Here is a 19,192-nt window from a genome sequence, read left to right as displayed (position 1 = left end):
GGTTGGGCCAAGGTACCCCTCCCGGGGTGCATCAATATACCCATGTCTTATAAAAGGTAATAGACTCCTGTATACGCTCATGTGAACATATAAGGTAATAACACCTCATCAAAGAGAATAAAATCAACCAAAAACCAAACACGTGGTATAACGTATTGCTTACGTTTATATTTTGGCAATTTTGTACCCCTAGAAGGGAACGAGGTGGACCAACCAAATTTATAGTAATCTCTATTAGGGTCCTATACTATAATACCAAATATATTAAATGGGTAATTTCCAAAATTAAAGGGGTGGGCCAAGGTACCCCTCCCGGGGGTGCACAAATGTACCTATGTCTTATGATAGGTAATAGACCCCTATACATGACCATATAACCATATAAGGTAATAGGACCTCATCCAAGGGAATAAATTAGGTCAAAAACGAAACACGTGGTTGTACTAACAATTTGGCAATTTCGTACCCATGAAAGGGAACGAGGTGGACCACCCAAATTTATAGTAATATATATATATATATTAGGGTCCTATACTATTATACCAAATATGTAAAATGGTCAATTTCTAAAATTTAAGGGGTGGGCCAATGTACCCCTCCCAAATTTTTAAAGGGGTGCACCAATATACCCATATGTTATGAAAGGGAATGGACCCCTATACATGACCATATAACCATATAAGGTAATAGGACCTCATCCAAGGGGATAACTTGGGTCGAAACCAAACACGTGGTACAACGTATTGCTTACGTTTATATTTTGGCAATTTTGTACCCCTAAAAGGGAACGAAGTGGACCACCCAAATTTATTATAATACATGTTAGGGTCCAGTACTATAATACCAAATATATAAAATGAGCAATTTCCAAAATTTAAGGGGTGGGCCAAAGTACCCCTCCCAAATTTTTAAAGGAGTGCACAAATATACCCATATCTTATGAAAGGTAATGGACCCCTATACATGACCATATAACTATATAGGATAATAACACGTCATCAAAGGGGATAAAATCGACCAAAAACCAAACACGTGGTACTACGTATTGCTTACGTTTATATTTTGGCAATTTTGTACCCCTAAAAGGGAACGAGGTGGACCACCCAAATTTAACCTAATACATATTAGGGTCCTGTACTATAATACCCAATGTTGAAATTGGGCAATTTCCAAAATTGAAGGGGTGGGCCATAGTACCCCTCCCAAATTTTTCAAGGGGTGCATTAATATACCCATATGTTATGAAAGGTAATGGACCCCTGTATACGCCCATATAACTATATAGGGTAATAACACCTCATCCAAGGGGATAAATTAGGTCAAAAACCCCCGAAATTTCAATTTTTGGCAATTTTTTACCCATAAAAGGGAACGACATAGACCCCCAATACTGATAGAGGTACATACTATGGTCCTAGGCTACCATACCCAATTTTTAAATTTGGCAATTTCCAAAATTTAAGGGGGGTGGTCCTATGTACCCCTGCCAAAATTTAGGGGGTGGGCCATGGTACCCCTGCCAAAATTTAGAGGGGGTGGTCCTAGGTACCCCTAGGTCATTGACCCCGGGCCAAGGTCATTGACCTTTGACCTATGACGTCACAAAAATTTTTGCTGACTCGGCTCAATATACGCCGACCACTACTACTTATGTATCTAGTATCAGAATTGGGTTAAAATGTGTGTTTGTCACCAAAACAGAGTTCCACTTAAAACAAAAATGGTTTGGGAATCATGCATATAAAATTTTGTTTGCACTCGATCAAGTACTCTGTAACAGTGCTCAACTTAATCTATTATATAAAAATGAAAGGAATCTTCTTTTGTGCTTACATCATGGAGAAATGGTTTAACTGTTTGGAAGGAATTTTCGAATGTAGTTATCACGTACCTCGAACTTGGTTTTTAATCATATTCTACGAGGGAGCGGAGGAGGAGATCAAAATCTATGTGAAGAACTTGTATCTCACGGTCTTTTCAAGTTAGGAGGATAAAACTTTTTATATAAACTCCTCATTAAACATAAGTGAACCCGTGTTAAGAATTTCCATTTTAAGTGGGGAAAGAGGAGCACTTTCTATAATTTGAAAGCGATGTTGCCTGTTGTTTCTGATCATATCACGGGGAAACGGTTAAGCAGTTCGAAATTAACTTTTGAACATACAGTGTACCTACCCTGAGTTGGGTTTTTATCACATTATTTTGATTTAAGGGCGCATCCTGGGGGAAGGGAGTAGAGGGGGTTTAGAATTCATGTAAAAAAAAAAATATATATATATATATAGTATGACGCGAGTCCGCCAAATTAGGAAGATGAAACTCGGAGTAAAAACTGGTCATTAAAAAATTGGGCATGTGTTCCAACGTTTTTGAAAATGTTTGTTTCAAGGAGAAGAAGTGATTTTGTTATTCCACTGTTTACATTGAAAGCGATGTTGTATGTTGTTTGTGAGCGCAACAAGAGAAAACGTTTGAACAATTTGAAATGAATTATGGAACATAAGTTATTGTTACTTATATATTTATTGTTATTTTGCTTAAAGGACGCATGGTAATGGAAGTAGAGAAGGTTCTAAACTTCAACCAAAATTATAGTATCTCATGAGCACGTCATGTTAGAAGATGAAATTCGGTATATAAACATCTCATTACAAACCAAGGGGCACACCACTTCTGTTTTTGAAGGAAAGAAAGAGAGCGTTTTCTATAATTTCATTTTTCATATTTAAAATGACGATTCCAGTTTGTGATCGCGTCACGGGGAAATGGTTGAACAGTTTGAAATGAGTTTTTCAATATAGTTAGTACCTACCTCAAGCTGTGATTTCATCATGTAACTTTACTTAAAGAGCTTATCCTAAGGGAGAAAGGGATACACAATTGATGCCAAAAATAGAATATTTTATGAAGTTTTTATCGCAACACTTTCCTTGATATGCGTATTGTAAGGGGGAGAGGAGGGTCAAATATTTCCCATGAACCTAATTCTCTCCGTGCAAAGAATGGGCATTTCAGCTAGTATAGAACAAGAAATAATGCGACTACATTTGCTTTGTTTTTGTAGTGCACACTTGTGTATTAAAGTTTTAACATAAACAGATAATAAAACGTCTTCCTCCATACGTCAGTTAATTACAAATCGTGAACTTTTCAGTTGAAAAAGGAAATTACTAAAGCTGTACCTCAACACTAACAACAATCAGATCGTGAAGCTTCCTAATTCTTCTTGTTTATCTGGTGGAGCATATGAAGCACAGTCAGTGGCGTATTTACGATTTTGTTTCGGGGAGGGCTTTACTAACTTTCGGGGGGGGGTGCTTTGCCTGAAAATGTGAAAATTCTGCAAGATTTTTCATATACTTTACTATAGTAAGTAAGATTTCGGGTGGGGCTTAAGCCCGGAAGCCCCCCCTAAATACGCCACTGAGCACAGTGTAATTATTGTATATCGCAAAAGCCCCTAAATCATAAAATCTATTGTAAGAAAACAAATCTGCAACTGAAAATTAGAAAAAAAAATCCATTTCGAACACTTCAGTTCTTTAAAAAAAATACTTTTTTATTTCTTTTAAAAAAACATCATCGATTCAATAGAGCCATTTTTATCTCTGACTCCTGAACTTGAGGTACTATCCCAGTATTTGCCTGGCGTGCTTTGAGGGGAAAATAAAGGATCTTTAGTCAGGACGGCTGGCTCAAGGATTTGGATCCTGAGTGTAAAAAGGGGATTTTATTCCTATTTTGTATTACATAAAATTATCCACCACTTTGTTACACAAAAAATCGTGTACTTCCTTCTTTCTGGAAATCGAAATATAACTGAGATTAGGAATTAAGATTTCTGGGCTTTTGGCATCTATGGCAATGTTATCCCGTCACTAAGATTAGGATTAGGAATTAGATTTCTGGGCTTTTCGCATCTATGGCCATGTTAGCCCGTCACGTATGAGGATGACGTCCCTAGCCGATCACACTATCCTAGGAAAGGAAAGGAACAAAGGATTGGGGCTGGGTTGAGACGTGTATGTTAGGTACAATCCCGGTACTTGCCTGATGTGAATGAGGAAAACCCAGGAAAATCGCATTCAGAATAGTTGATCTGAAAAAGCTTTTACACTTCCAAACGAGTGTCCCCATTGGGAAATATAAGCGAGTGTCAGTGATGCAAGGTGTGTCCCACGAAACGTGGATTGGCTTCACGGATTTCGCGACATTTTTCTTTGTTATTTTTAAGTTTAGTAAATATCCCATGAGTATGCACCGGGTCTAAGGAGGCTGTGATGATGAGATGGATGATAACGATGGCATAAGGAAAATGGGACGAAACGGGAGAGCCCTCAAGAAACCCATGCACACGGTATTTGTCCACCACAAAGCGTACTTGGTGGAAGTTGGGATGGAACTGGGAACCCGCGCCAGAGGTGAATCACTGCGGCCCCATGAGGAATTTCATAGTTTCATTTGTACAATAAAACATGAATGCTCATATGATATTTTAAGTTGGAATATGGCTTTGAACAACGTGCAAAATTTAATAAAACCCAATATTGCCCAATAAAACTCAATTTTACCCAATAAAACCCACTGGGCTGGGCTTTTTTAAAAAAAACTCGATTTTTCACAACCCTGACTGCATACCTAGGCCCGTAGCTATGCACTACCGGAGTATACACTACGTCATTACTAAAACACGTGGCAACAAGGTCGAATCCGCTACTTGGATGATGATTGTTCGGTATATATATATATATATATATACTATACACTCTTTCGCTAAACCCTTGATCACATAGACACGTAAAGAAATAGAAAGCAAAAACAAAAATTAGCATTAATGCTTCTATTCTAGCAATATTGAAAAGCATAATAATGTTGCCACGCTCAAAGTAGAAAAAGTTTAGTGGAGAAAATAAAAATTAATGGAACGTGTGGATTAATGAGTGCATAAAAGAGAAAAAATAATTAAAAGAAAAAATATATGAATAATATAGGGAAAAAAGAACTGAAAAAATAAATGTTAATGAAGAGGTTTAATATGTTATGAAGAATATGGGAAACAGTCAGTAAAGTAGCCGAGTATAGAGGATGGCAATGTACACATTTTCCTATCTCCTATCTGAGGCATATGGAAGATGAGGTAAGGTGATTTTTAGTTTAGCGTCCCTTTTCAGCAGCGAGGCTATATGAGACGTGGACCTACTGATTAACGTGGAATCCGAACCACATGAGCTCCCGCCGGGAATCGAACCCGGGTCTCCCACGCCAAAGGCGCGTACGCTAACCGCTTAGCCACGAGGGAGCTCGAGGCATATGGAAGAGTGAGTGAAACATTTTGAAGATACTTAGGCAGAAAGTATGATCAAATGACTGTTGTGTTCTGGGAGACATAGATGGAAAAGTTTAAGCGCTGCAGATGATTGTTGACACAAATTGAAACAGGGCTTAGAATTTCGTCAATATAGAAGGCTGGACAGCAAATGCATTTTAGGATATAAATAAGTTTGAACACTTGCAGTTACAGAAAGTAAAAGTCGTTTGTTTGTTTGTTAAAAGACGTAGGCCTATAATTTAAGCTGGAATCGGAACCACCGGAACGCGTTCAATATTTTCCAGGGTTGGCAAAATCCAGAGTTTTTATTGAAAAAAAAAAAAATTTTTTTTTTTTTTTGTTTAAACCTTTTTTTTGGTTTAAATAATTTGCTCTATGTATTTATATCACATATGGGCAGAAACGAGTTTATTCGCCTTGGTGTTATTATGCAACAATCAGGTTAAGCTGGAAGGGTTCACATAAACTTAAAGCGGAATCCAAATTGCTTTCCGGCTTACATCCGAGAAATTGTCATCTATTTGAACTCGAAGCCGAAACTAGCAGGCTACAAAGAAATACGACGACTTAATTCGCGAATTATTTGAGTCCACTTTGGCTCTGACCCATTTATACATAAACAGATACCAAAGATACTCCTAATTTCAATAAATGCCTCTTGTGTGCTTTGTATGACCCCCCCCCCTCCCAAAAAAAGTACGGCAATTCGATGTATTTTATCAATAGTAAACATTATTAAAAAACGAAACAATATTTAGAATTTTCCTTTGATTGCAATTACATAACAATAATAACAAACTATACAAAATCACAAAAGAAACATTCACAAATTTAAAAAAAAGAAAAAAAAAAAAAAAACAGAAGTTGCTTTTGTAGTATAATCTCTTTGAGTTATGAGTAGGGAATTTAGGTTTGAATATAATACGAATAATATACGGGAGTGAAACGTGATAAACCACAAATGTCAAGATTTTACGAACACTTACACTTTTACTAACATTTTTCGTTTTTTGGTTTAAACCAGCCAACCCTGATATTTTCCCACCGAAAATAGAACGCAGGATCATAAGCACGAAAGACTCTCACACTAGCCACTAGTCCAGCTGGCAGAGCTGAAAGTAAAATTCATGTGGTAAGTTCCAGATAGGATATTGGAAGTTAAATTGGTATCTAATATAAGACATGTTATAGCCCGAGTTTCTGTTTTAAAATACCGTATGTTTTTTAATTAGGATTTAGATTTCTGGGCTGTCGGCATCTAAGACCATTTAGCCCGTCACGTGTGAGGGATGATGTCCCTCGGCGATCACATTATCCGATGAAAAGGAAGCGGCCTGGGATCATTGTTAGGTACCATCACGGCATTTTCCTGGTGTGAATGACGAAAACCTAGGAAAAACCTCACTCAAGATGGCTGGCCTGAAAAAGCTGTTATACTTTTTCGACCAAGTGTCCCCAAGAGAAATCGAATCTGGGACCTCTCGCACCAAAGGCGAGAATGCTAGCGACTACACCACGCGAGGCTACATGTGTGTTTTTTAAGTGGCCAGTTCTCATTATGAAGGTATGAAGGTTAAGGGGCTTCGGTACACAATTTTAAACTAATTCAGGAAAGCAACTTTCGTCGGTTTCAGACGAAGTAGTAATATGGATACGCAAGAGTCATTATTTTTCTATAATAAGGAAGCTGGGATGCTCTTAAATATTGAAGTTCGGAGTAGACGATTTTACACGTATAACGAATATTACACCCTCCATTATTCCAGTAGTTACTGTTTACCATTCGGCCGAGACCTCTAGTTGGCAGAGTGCCAAGAAGATTTTATCTTAATGAAAGGAATGGACTGTAAAAGAAATAGAAAAGGAAGGAAGGCGTTGGTTATTCATGTCGGCGGTAAAGGTATTGTTTGCAGTGTTACCAACCCAGCCCAGTAAATCTATACCTGATAAGATTTTATAAATAATAAATGAGAATGAAATCAAAGTGGGCCTACAGCACTGAAAGCCCGATTATTATTGTCCGTAGGGCATGACTGGGGATCTACGGTGCAAGATGAACAACAACAACAAATTTGAAGGCTGGGATAAGCACAATACTTTGCTTTCACTGGTTGGCTCCATCATAATAAAATAACAAAACGACGCGCGTAGACACACACGCTCACGCAAGCATAACCACGAAACAGATAAAAAAAAAGAACTAAAAAAAATACATAAACTCCACACGCACAAGCGTATGTGTACTTTACAGAAAGACAATAACTGAAGTTCTCCCGCGAGTTGTTGGCGCGATCCACCAAATGACGAAGCCCCTAAAACACAATGCTAGGCTGCATTTAAAATGCGCACGCTCTGTTCACTGCGTGACATCATCACCTAACAAGAATGTATTGCTAACCTGGGACCAATTTACGTAGGCTGGCAACTATGTTTAAACTTCCAACCTTCTTTCTCTCGCTCCCAGAGAAGAAAACGAACACATGTTGTCCGTACATAAACATACCCATTTTTCGTAATGGACTCTTCTACTTCTGTCATGCGCACAAGTGTCGAGGGACCTAATGTTCGAGGGTAAACAGTACAATCTTTCCAACCTCATTTTTATCCTTAAATTCAGATACTGTCCAGCTTTTTATGTTGGTGCTTCAATGAAAACGAGATTTTTATCCTCTAAATACAATTACTATGTCTCACCTGATAAACTACGCTGGATCCTCCTTTGCCAAGAACAGTGAGAATATCGTATTCTTTCCCATTGATTACCATACTCTGGTTCTTCTTGTACTGAAGCGGAGGCGGCATCTGAAGACGATCAGCGATAGATCCTGGTGTTTCCACTATTACTGGAGCTACAAAATTCTTTGACGCAAAATCAGTTTTCTTCACTACTACAGGTTCACGTTGGTTCTTCAACAACGGCACTGGTTCACACTGCTTGACAGGCGTTGCTTCATATCGGTCCACGGAAAATTGTACTGGGTCTATCTTCTCTGAGAGTGCATTCAAAGGAAGTCTCTTTTCAGAGGATTGTGTCGCCTTCCCCACGGACATAACACCATTCCTTTTGGCACTTCCGTAAACATAATTATTTTCCCACACATTTTCTTTATTCATCTCTAGTTGACTATTAAAATCTTTCAGAATATCTACCGGTGTTTTAAAATTTTGTTGATTTAATAATGGAATATTCGGTTTGTCATCAAACAACAAACTTCGTTTAACGGCAGGCGCGTTCTTATCGCCTGATAGTCCAATTTCACTACCTACGTTTGAGGGTATAATTTTACGATCACTTTGAAAGTTGATCTCTGGTCTGTATTCTGAAGATTTTAGTATATCGTACCGTTTAGATGCTGAACTTGGGATTATATTGTTCGATATCACTTTTTGGTTTGTCGGGTTCTTTTCTGAAACATTTTCGGGCGCACGAAGCAGGTCAAGGTCATTTTTTCGCGCTGATCCTACTACAATATTTTCATCATAAGAATTCGTACTTGGTGGTTTCAAAGAATTGGAATTCTTAACAGCACTTGGACAAAAAAGTTCTTGTAATCTTGTACGATGATTTGATTCATTTTTGGCGCCCAATATTTTCCTCTCTTGAATTCTATCTGCTGGAGTTTCTGGAAAATCAAGTACGTCGCTCGAGTAGCTACTGTTACTCGAATCAGTGACAAATCCCGTAAAACTTTTACTCGTACTAATTGCGTCCGATGACATACTGCAATTATTTAATTTATGGTTTTCGTCAACTTCAGGATGTTTGTTGTCCGTATCATCTTCATCTTTGCTAGAGATCTTTGATAATGCACCATATCTGATTGGTTGCAGTCTTCCACTCAACTGCCCCAATCGTCTCCTGCAGAGAAAATAAAAACATCACTCTCAGTTATTAAGTACAACAAACAGATTGTTATTTATTTATATATTTGTTTGGCTGAAAAAGAGCTCGGGGACGATTATTTAAGAATGTTACCTAATAAAATATATAAATATGGTATTTCCTCTCCAAGTATTTAGACATCAAATTGGTTGAGTTGATTTTGAGTTTAATATGTCCTTCAGTAGTGAGGCTATACGAGACTTGGACCCACTGAGTAACGCGGAATCCGATCCACATGAACCCCCGTCGGGAATCGAACCCAGGTCTTCCACGCCAAGGGCGCGTAAGCTAACCCCTTAGTCACGAAGGAGCTCTGGCATCAAATTGGAAGAAACGATAAATAAATGAATAAAAATAATCTCTTACTTTTCATACGGCTCTTATCCTTTATTTAAAAAAAAAAAAAAAATCTTGTTAATGTGCAAAGAGGGATCTAAACTACATTAGCTTTAAATATTTTCATTTCTTCTTCGAGATACTAGTTTGAAAATGCTTGCTCTATTTTAGACAGTACAACCCACACAACATATACTGAATATACGAGTATACGTGTATATGCAAGGTCCATTCAATAAATAACCGGAAAATTTGCATAAAAAATACGAAATTTCGACAGCATGTACTTCTTTATTTTTTTATTTTTTATTTATTTATTTTTTTGGCGGTGTCCTAGTTCTATTATCAGATGGGCCTTGTGCTACTCCATCTTTCAGGTATTTGCACAGATGTTTTAATGATTAATTTTGGTAATTAGTTCTCTGTTTTGTAAGTTTAAAGTTATTTTTTATGATGCCACCGAATTGTGAATTTGAATGTAAAATTGTAAAGCAGATTCCAGTGAACGCAACCATTTCATTATCTGAATTAACACTTTTTTCAATCAACACCGAGAAACAAAAGAAAGGCGATTTGTCTGAATCATTATATAAATAAATGAGACATTGAAGACAATAATCAAATACGAGGTTTCAGCTAAATAATTAAAGATAATTTGCTGTTGTTTCTTTAAATACAGATATTATGGTGTTAAACAAAGAAAATATGATGAAAGAGTAATAAGTTACGCTTCGGAGATTTGCTTCTCCGTCTCTTGTTACAATCCTCCGATGTTCAATATAATCTAGAAACTGTTCTTTAGCAAAATCTTTAGTAAATTTCGTCGCTGAGAAATATAGGGAGGATATCATAAGCCAATATAGGAGTGCTGAACATGGCAAGCTTTTAGAAATTCTTAACTGAAGCATACGATATTAGTCACGTTAAATGTTCACAGAGTCCTTAGTCTTTAGAAATAAAGCTGAATTCCACCGTGAGACAATAATCTCTCAACCTGCACCTGAAATAAAACAATATATTAAGGTTCTAGTAGCCAATTTCGTCCGTAGTTTGACGTATGAATAAATGTTTCTATAAATGAAATGAAATGAAATTTTTGAGCTTTACGTCACACGGTTATGCCAGTTAGGCTAAAGGAGACGATGCTGATGAGAAATGAGTGAAATGGTGGACCCGAGGAAACCCACGAATATTTCTATAAAGTATACGAGAATAATTATCATACGTATACGTGAAACGAGGTTTTGTTAATGTTATCCAGAGTTGATACTATTGAAACTGAAATGGTGTATGTTGGCAACGTAAGAATATGCGCACGGATGCTTGCAGTTATAGAGGACTAAAAATTACATATTTCAAAACCTATTGCTGTATGATAAAAATAAGCTAGTATTACTAAAGAAACTGCTCACTCCTATTGGTAACGTATAGACTGGTACATCCATTTCTTCTCTTCTACTATTACTACCTTTGATAACACCGTCCATAAATTGTAAAGGAAAAATGTGGGACTTATTCTATGCACGTATATATATCTTGTATTCACTTTTCTGACTTTATTGCTGTATTCACCTTGAGATTAACAATATACGTAATTGTCTATGTCTTTATCATGAAATCTGTGGTTAATTACTACTTGTAGTCGTAGTATGTGTATATACGCTCATTACTCCACAGTGGTGGAACACTCGATACGGTTTCACGCTCACTACTCCACAATGAACACTCGATACGTTTTCACGCTCACTACTCCACAGTGGTGGAACTCTCACGGTTTCATGCTCAGTACTCCACAGTGGTGGAACACTCGATACGGTTTCACGCTCACTACTCCACAATGAACACTCGATACGTTTTCACGCTCATTACTCCACAGTGGTGGAACACTCGATACGGTTTCACGCTCACTACTCCACAATGAACACTCGATACGTTTTCACGCTCACTACTCCAGTGGTGGAACTCTCACGGTTTCATGCTCAATACTCCACAGTGGTGGAACTCTCCATACGGTTTCACGCTCACTACTCCACACTGGTGGAACACTCGATACGGTTTCACGCTCACTACTCCACAGTAGTGGAACTCTCACGGTTTCATGCTCAGTACTCCACAGTGGTGGAACACTCGATACGGTTTCACGCTCACTACTCCACAATGAACACTCGATACGTTTTCACGCTCACTACTCTACAGTGAACACTCGATACGTTTTCACGCTATTCCACAGTGGTGGAAGACTCGATACGGTTTCACGCTCACTACTCCACAGTGGTGGAACACTCGATACGGTTTCATGCTCACTACTGCACAATGGTGGAACACTCGATACGGTTTCACGGTCCCTATTCCACAGTGGTGGAACACTCGATATGGTTTCACGCTCACTACTCTACAGTGGTGGAACACTCGATACGGTTTCATGCTCACTACTGCACAATGAACACTCGATAGTTTCACGCTTAAATAAAAAAAAAAAAAACTCGGCTTTTCTAGACATTAACAAATTCCCTGAATTTTCCTACTCCACAGTGATGGAACACTCGATACGGTTTCACGCTTACTACTCCACAATGGTGGAACACTCGATACGGTTTCACGCTCACTACTCTTCAGTGGTGGAACACTCGATACGGTTTCATGCTCACTACTCCACAATGAACACTCAATACAGTTTCACGCTTCCAAAAGCTTCGTTAAAACTTCCAAAAAATTTTGAATATTCCCTGGCTTTTCTAGACATTAACAAATTCCCTGAATTATCCAGGATTTTCACTTTTTCTAGACAAATAGACACCCTGTGAATAGTATAATATACTAATGAAAAACATGAAAAATTATATATACCAGAGAGCCTTGCCTCCCTTTTCTCCAGCAAAGCCTGAAATGACGCTACTTTTATTGACAAATTTGTAAATGTGTGCCTCGAGTGTTGATGCCGAGAGATTCTTTTTCAAGTATAATATGATTGTTACTGACAGGAGAATTAGTAATGACTTGCTTCATGTTATCCTTCAACTAAGGAGAGGTTCGAAGAAGTGTTTAAGTATTTGTATTAATGTCTATATTTCACTGAATACATTAGCTAGAATGTGCACCTAATCAAGATATATCCTCATTTTTGTAATAGGTACACCTTACTACAAAAAACGTTTACAAGTACCTTATTTAAAAAAACAAAAAAAACTTGTGCTACATTAAAAAAAATAAATGCGACATAAATGCGAAAATTGTGATAATTAATGCTACAAAATATCAAAATTGTTACGAAAAAGTTTCGTCTCTAATAAGAAATACTACATTTAAGCATACTGTGAACTTAGACTGAGGAAAATAAAAAAAAAAAATTCTAAGTCAATAACGAGGTATAAAATATGTAAGTGGGATTTGTGGATAGTAGTCTGAGGTAAAAGAGATAAAGGAAAAAAAAAATTGGTAGGTGGTTTTACACATAACGTGTAGTCTAACTGCGGAGTATTAACATTAGCTGCTACCTACGTTCGTTCATTTCATTGAAATGTGAAGTATAAAGCGCTGTAAGTGAATCACCAATAAAACTACGTGGGCTTGAAACTTACTTAGGTCGTTCCTTACTCGACAATCTTTCAACTGATTGTAAGTTTCCAGAAATGCTGGAGTCTTCTCCTTTATCGCTAAACTCACAGTAAGCACGATACATTGCTGCAAGGAGTTCTGAAAATAAAGATCAAAATTAATGCAAAGGAATCTCCTAATGAATTAAGAAACAAAAAAATAATACAGGTGATTTTTTTTTTTTTTTTTTAAAGGTCACAGATTTCATTTGGGTCTACAATTTCTAACTGAAGCCAGATTTTCATGAGATTTGCGGCAAATGATCAAGCAAGGATGGGAAATTTATGGGACTATGTTTACTGGTTTAAATTCATGCGGTGTAATGTCGACCACATCTCAAACAAACAAACAAACAAAAAAAAGCCTCTAACGATTTTTTCATGTTTCATAAATACATAATTCATAACAATATGATAATATGGGATAACTCATTTATTCTGAAAAATCGGCAAGGGGTAGTTCACTTTTGGAGTTAGTTTTTTTTTTTTTTTTTTTCGGACGATTTTTCAAATACGAAACAGGCGATATATAATAATTTGATTAATAACCCTATAATACAGTTAAGAATTTCTCCCCAATAAATCCGCAAGGGGTAGTTTCTTAATAGGAGTGAGTTTATTATTGGATGATATTCTCAAAAGCAACTCAATCGATTTTGTTTATATGTCATTAATAATTCTGTAATGTTGCGTAAATCATTTTGTTGACACCTCATAAATAAATATTCAATTAATAACCCTGATATACGAGGGTTCCATTTGTCACTTCTTATAAAAAAAATTCATGTAGGTAATTTTCCTCGAATGAAATTTCCTCAAAACATAATGTCGCTCGTATTTCATGTTTAAGCAATAACTGCAGCATAATATGATATACTTTAAGAAATTGTAGTGAGAAAATTTAGTGGAGTGACCTGTATCTTTTATTACATATTGAGAAAATAATTATAGAATTTTTCCTCTTAAAGCGGAATTTCACAAAATGATGGAGCAAGTGTTCACTTACTTTTAATAATGAGTTTATATACTGTTTCATCTTCAACATGTCGCGAAATACCCTATTCTTGACAGACATTTTAAACCCTATTCCTCCACTTTAGCATATACATTCTGATAAAGTGAGTATCGTTTCACTGTAATTTTCGATCCCCGGCAGGAGCTCATGTGGTTCGGATTCCACGTTAATCAGTAGGTCCACGTCTCATATAGCCTCGCTGCTGAAAGGGACGCTAAACTAAAATCAACTCAACTCAACGTTTCACTGTAATTAAAACTTTCAAACTATGCGAATTCAAGAAGGAGATTAAAACGCATTCTTGGGACACTAAATCGATTGCAAAAAGCCGTTTCTTGTTTTACTCATTTAAAAGCAAATATTTTACTCATTATTTAATTAATATTCTTAATTTTATCGAAACAAAGTTGAAATAAGCAAAATAAATAAATAATAACAGAATTCATTCTCCTTAATAGTTGAAAGTGGTGTGTATTTTGTATTTTAATACATACTTTTAAGAATAAATTATGACATTTGCATTAAATAATGAATATTACACATGATTTCTTGCTATAGATAGATCAGACAATAAAAATATGGTGTACTCTGAAATATTAAAATATTGATGTGGCCGTGTATTTAAAAATCTTTTATTTCTATTTCTTTTTCTTTTTTACTAGCATTAACAAAATAGAGTATGTACCTTTTGTTGGCGATGGGGAGAAAAGAGCAAAGTGGAATCTCAAACCCACGGCAAGGGGAAAAAGAAAGAGAGGAAAGTGACCTCTTAAACCCACATATGTAAGTCATAAATCAGAGTATAACAGAGACTAAAACTATGGCAACGTTGGTGGATACATTTACTTACAATGTCACTAGTAAGAGGATACGAGTGTTCGGACATTGCCAAAACCACCCACGAAGAGCTTTTTTGTTTCTGCCACGACTCTACTCAACATTGCTGACGTACGGTACCTGCTCTCTACGGACACCCTTCTCGCTACTGGTCACCCCTCCACCCCGCCTACTGCACTCCTGGCCTGATTCTGTTAGACAGCATTCGTGCTTTTTAATGGCCAAAATGGTTGTTTTCCCACCGTAGTTTTTATGGCATATTTCCGGACACAGCATTTACACACCAAATGGTGACACCCTCTTAAAGTAATTCTGGTAAACACTTTCTAAGGTAGTCACAGCGGATTTCGTGATAAATCACAAAATTTTAACGTTTTAAGCCTGAAACTTCTGGACCTATTCTGTGGTACAAAGACCGATTTATGCCAGTTTATTTATGAAAGCAATATATCTCTAAGCAATGCAGGAAAAATAATATCAGTACCATTAACATATAATAATTACTAAGATGGACATTAACCCCTGATCTTCGTTTGTCCCAAACTTTCTAATGAGTGCTAAGAAATTTTAAATCGTTCATCCACACATACCTAGTAAAAATGTAAAGGTCATGACAGAATTAAGAGTTTTAAGCTTTTAAGACTTTTAGCCAATGTTTAAAATATGTACGTTGGGCCAGGCCCGTATTTACATTATGCGCCCATGTGCTTTAAATAATTTGCCCCTCCCCCTCCCCTGAAGACGACCGATATTAGAGTTGAATGCATAGTTTTCTGGGGTCGCTGAAATGAATAGTGACAGTTTTAGTACAATTCAACTTCAAGGACATACTTCAATCCACAGGGCGGGGAAGAGATTTTAAAAGGGCCTATGTTTAGCTGTAGGGGTCCAACTCTTTTCTCTAAAAAATGTCAGTTTTGATCATTTCTGTTCACATTAGGTTAGTTTAGGGTAGGTTAGGTAAGTTCAGGTTAGGTTCGGTCAGTTTATGTTATATTAGTGTATGGGTCCAGCATAATTTTCCAAAAAAGATAGAATTTCGCTTTTTTCTACTAATATTAGGTTATGTTATGTTACGTCTAAGTACTTGTATCATTCATTTCTCCCGTAAATTTTGTTTTTTACGTGCTTCTGGACCCCTTGTACTAAACATACTCCTTTAAAAGTAATCGAAAACTACAGATAGTGTTGAATCCATAATTTTTGAGGCTGCTGAGTTTAACGGTATCAGTTTTCATGATGATCAAGTTCATCTTCACCCCTTGGGGTGGGCTGGGAGAGAATGACATTTTAAAAATAATCAGACAAGCTAGCTAATTAATTACTGTAAATAGAGCGAATTAAATACATTAACATATTACCTCGCGCTTGTGTGGAGCTATGCGGGTTGCTAGTTTTAAATATTACTTTATTGTGAATCTTAAAAAGAATTCAAAAATTTTGCCGCCCCATGCTCGAGCACAGAATAGCACTTACATAAACACGGACCTGCGTTGGGCTATTCTCAAGTGAACATCAAATAACTAGCTATCATTAATAGACTACAAGGCTACAGCAAAATTAATAGTAAAATCAATGTAAGATTCCGTTTCTGAACTATTAATATCGAGATAGTGTATTTTCAATAGAAACTGTTCTCAAATGTAGCTATAAATTTGTCCATATTACAAACTTGTTCATACTTGCTTCCTTCTACTCCACTGGTCTAATACTGTATTAATTTACTAACTCTAACTATACATGCTTTAAAGAAAAATCCATACCTTTAATCTATTTATAAGCTAACTGTTGCTCTTTTTCTCAATTTTTAGGAAATGTAAAACCACAGAGGAAATAACAAACCTAAATTCCTCTGTGGTAAAACCTAAATTACTCAAGCTCACATACTGGTACTGTCAAAAAAAATAATTCACGAAAACCAATATTAACTGTCTATTTTTGTACTCACTGACACTATGTTAACCCATTTTTGTTATCCTCTATGATACACTTCTGTGTTTTGTTCACTAGTACTTTCCATAAATTGCTTTCACAAAGTAACTAATTTTCAAAAATTAAAACACCCCGCCATTACAGAAAAAACAATTTCAACTTCTTTTCTCCATAATACACTACACCACAGACAAAAGAATGCGCTATACAGTGGTGCCAGCACAGAAAAGAGTTTTCCCCTAGAAAAGAATTTTCCCTTTCACCTAATTTCCTACTCATTTCCGTATACGCAACACAATACTATATTTTTACTTTGCGATTGTCGGTATTGAATCTATAATTAGTTATTGCTTTATTCGCACTACATTGAAATCTGAAAATTTTGCAAGCACTCGGAGGAAATAATGCTCCTTTCTCATAATGCCTTTAAATTTCATTAGAAGTACCTAATTTTAGGTTGGTATTTCCAGGGGCGGACCAAGGCAAAATTTTTATAGGGTAAAGTGACTTTTTGGCGCCCCCTAGTCCTAGCCTATATTTTACATTTTATTGCAGTGACTTTATTATTTTAAACCCATTTCTCAAAAAGATAAATTAACACTCAAATACATGATACTGTATAGGTATATTTAGTACTTAAAATATACGTATGGTTTCAATTATATAATGTTTTTTAATTAATATTATATATGTACTGACAGGGGCGTGCTGTCCAGGAGGGAAACCGGGAAATTTCCCGATGGATCCTGGACGGTGAGTTTTTTTTTAAAAGGGCTTTCCTTCTTCTATTGTAAGTTCACACTCTCCTCGCATACGGGAGTAACGAAACGGAGGAAGATAACACGTCGGGTACCGACAACATAGTCAGCTAATAGCAGACCAGCGTGCATTTTTGCCGATCCCAAACGTTTCAGTTTTCGGTCGCTACCCAAGCCAGGTGATTTAAGTTGGTCATTAATTTTCCCATTTGATGTCGAGAACAGAATCCAGCCAACCTCTACGGGCTTCTAAGCCGACCCTACTACAATTACTACTATTTTTACTACTACTACTACTACTATTATTATTACTAATAATAATAATAATAATTTTACTACTACTATTACTACTATTTTTACTACTACTACTTATACTATGGATCCGTATAGTAAAATTACACGCTTATTTTAATGAAAAAAAGTGTTACGAAAATTTAAAAAAATAAAAATCTTTCCTTTGGCTGGGTTTGAACCCACGTCAAAAGCGACTTTCATTACTAGTCCGCTCGATAAATGACTTTTTTGAGTATTATTTACAATCTTACTTTAGTGAAATAAGTGTTATGAAAATTTAAAAAATAAAAAAAAGAATCCTTGGGTTGGGTTTGAACCCACGCCAAAAGTGACATTTATTATTAGCACGCTCGGTAGCACGCTCAGCAACGAGATCCAACAGGATCTGGTATTTGCATTCTACTATATGTATGTCATGATTCTTGATGTTATATCTATATCGGCCAATAACATCAGAGGATACCAGAAACGTTTGGGATCCGCAATAAAGAGCACGAAAACAACAATCACTTTAAATATTTTTCAGAAATACGCCATTTTCAGCAGTGTTGCGAACTTTATCAATGTTTGTATTTCCGAAACGGTTTGAGATATGGAAATGCTGTAAAGGGCAAAATGACTTGTTCGCCAATTGCTAACCACACAAGTAATTAGATGTGATTCTTACCAGTGACATAATTTTTCGGTTGTTAGAAAATTCTATTCTAGAATTCTTTCAGTATTCTAAATAAATTTTGAGCTACGGTAAATGCTTTTATATTATTTAATATGGTACCGGTAACATAACTTTGTTTCAGAAGTCAACTTCGGATTATTTGCTATGATTTTCAAGAATTTTATCGTATGACATTCTCTTTCTACAGACTCATCAATTTCACAATATAGTAAATGTAATCTCCATTAGTATCAAAACTGCAAACGTCTGCTATCTCATATATTTGAAGATCTTCTTCGTGGCTAATCGGTTAGCGTATGTGCCTTTGGCGTGGGAGACACGGATTCGATTCCCGGAGGGAGCTTATGACGTTCGGATTCCACGTTAATCAGAAGGTCCCGTCTCATATAGCCTCACTGCTGAAAGGGACGTTAAACTCAAAATCAACTCGTATATTTGAATTGTCATGTATGCTCTCTAGTGAACTGTTAACAGTATGCACGAAATATGCAATGTATCAAATTATTATGATAGTTGCAGAGGCACCTTTAATTAGGAAG

The 19,192-nt window shown here is 36.4% G+C and overlaps 1 protein-coding gene across 2 annotated transcripts in view; it reads right to left on the bottom strand.

The window, feature by feature from the left end:
• LOC145689916 (dual specificity protein kinase TTK-like) overlaps positions 1-17,115 on the bottom strand; it is a 48,393-nt gene extending 31,278 nt beyond the window's left edge. The window contains exons 1-3 of one of the 2 annotated variants that reach the window (XM_081764263.1): positions 16,942-17,115; positions 13,127-13,241; positions 8,024-9,188 (exon numbers count right to left, since the gene is read on the bottom strand). In XM_081764263.1, coding sequence (XP_081620389.1) covers positions 8,024-9,188; positions 13,127-13,227 — 1,266 coding nt within the window. In that variant the 5' untranslated portion in view covers positions 13,228-13,241; positions 16,942-17,115. Of the gene's footprint in view, positions 1-8,023; positions 9,189-13,126; positions 13,242-16,756; positions 16,904-16,941 lie in introns of those variants that run through there. The other variant, XM_081764264.1, reaches the window with a different exon arrangement.
• Between the last annotated feature and the right edge of the window lie 2,077 nt (positions 17,116-19,192).

This window comes from Thermobia domestica, chromosome 7 (assembly GCF_964235325.1).
Source record: "Thermobia domestica chromosome 7, izTheDome1.hap1.1, whole genome shotgun sequence".
Lineage (NCBI taxonomy): Eukaryota > Metazoa > Arthropoda > Insecta > Zygentoma > Lepismatidae > Thermobia > Thermobia domestica.
Note: the sequence above shows the minus strand (reverse complement) of the source record. Positions and strands in the feature narration are given on the sequence as shown.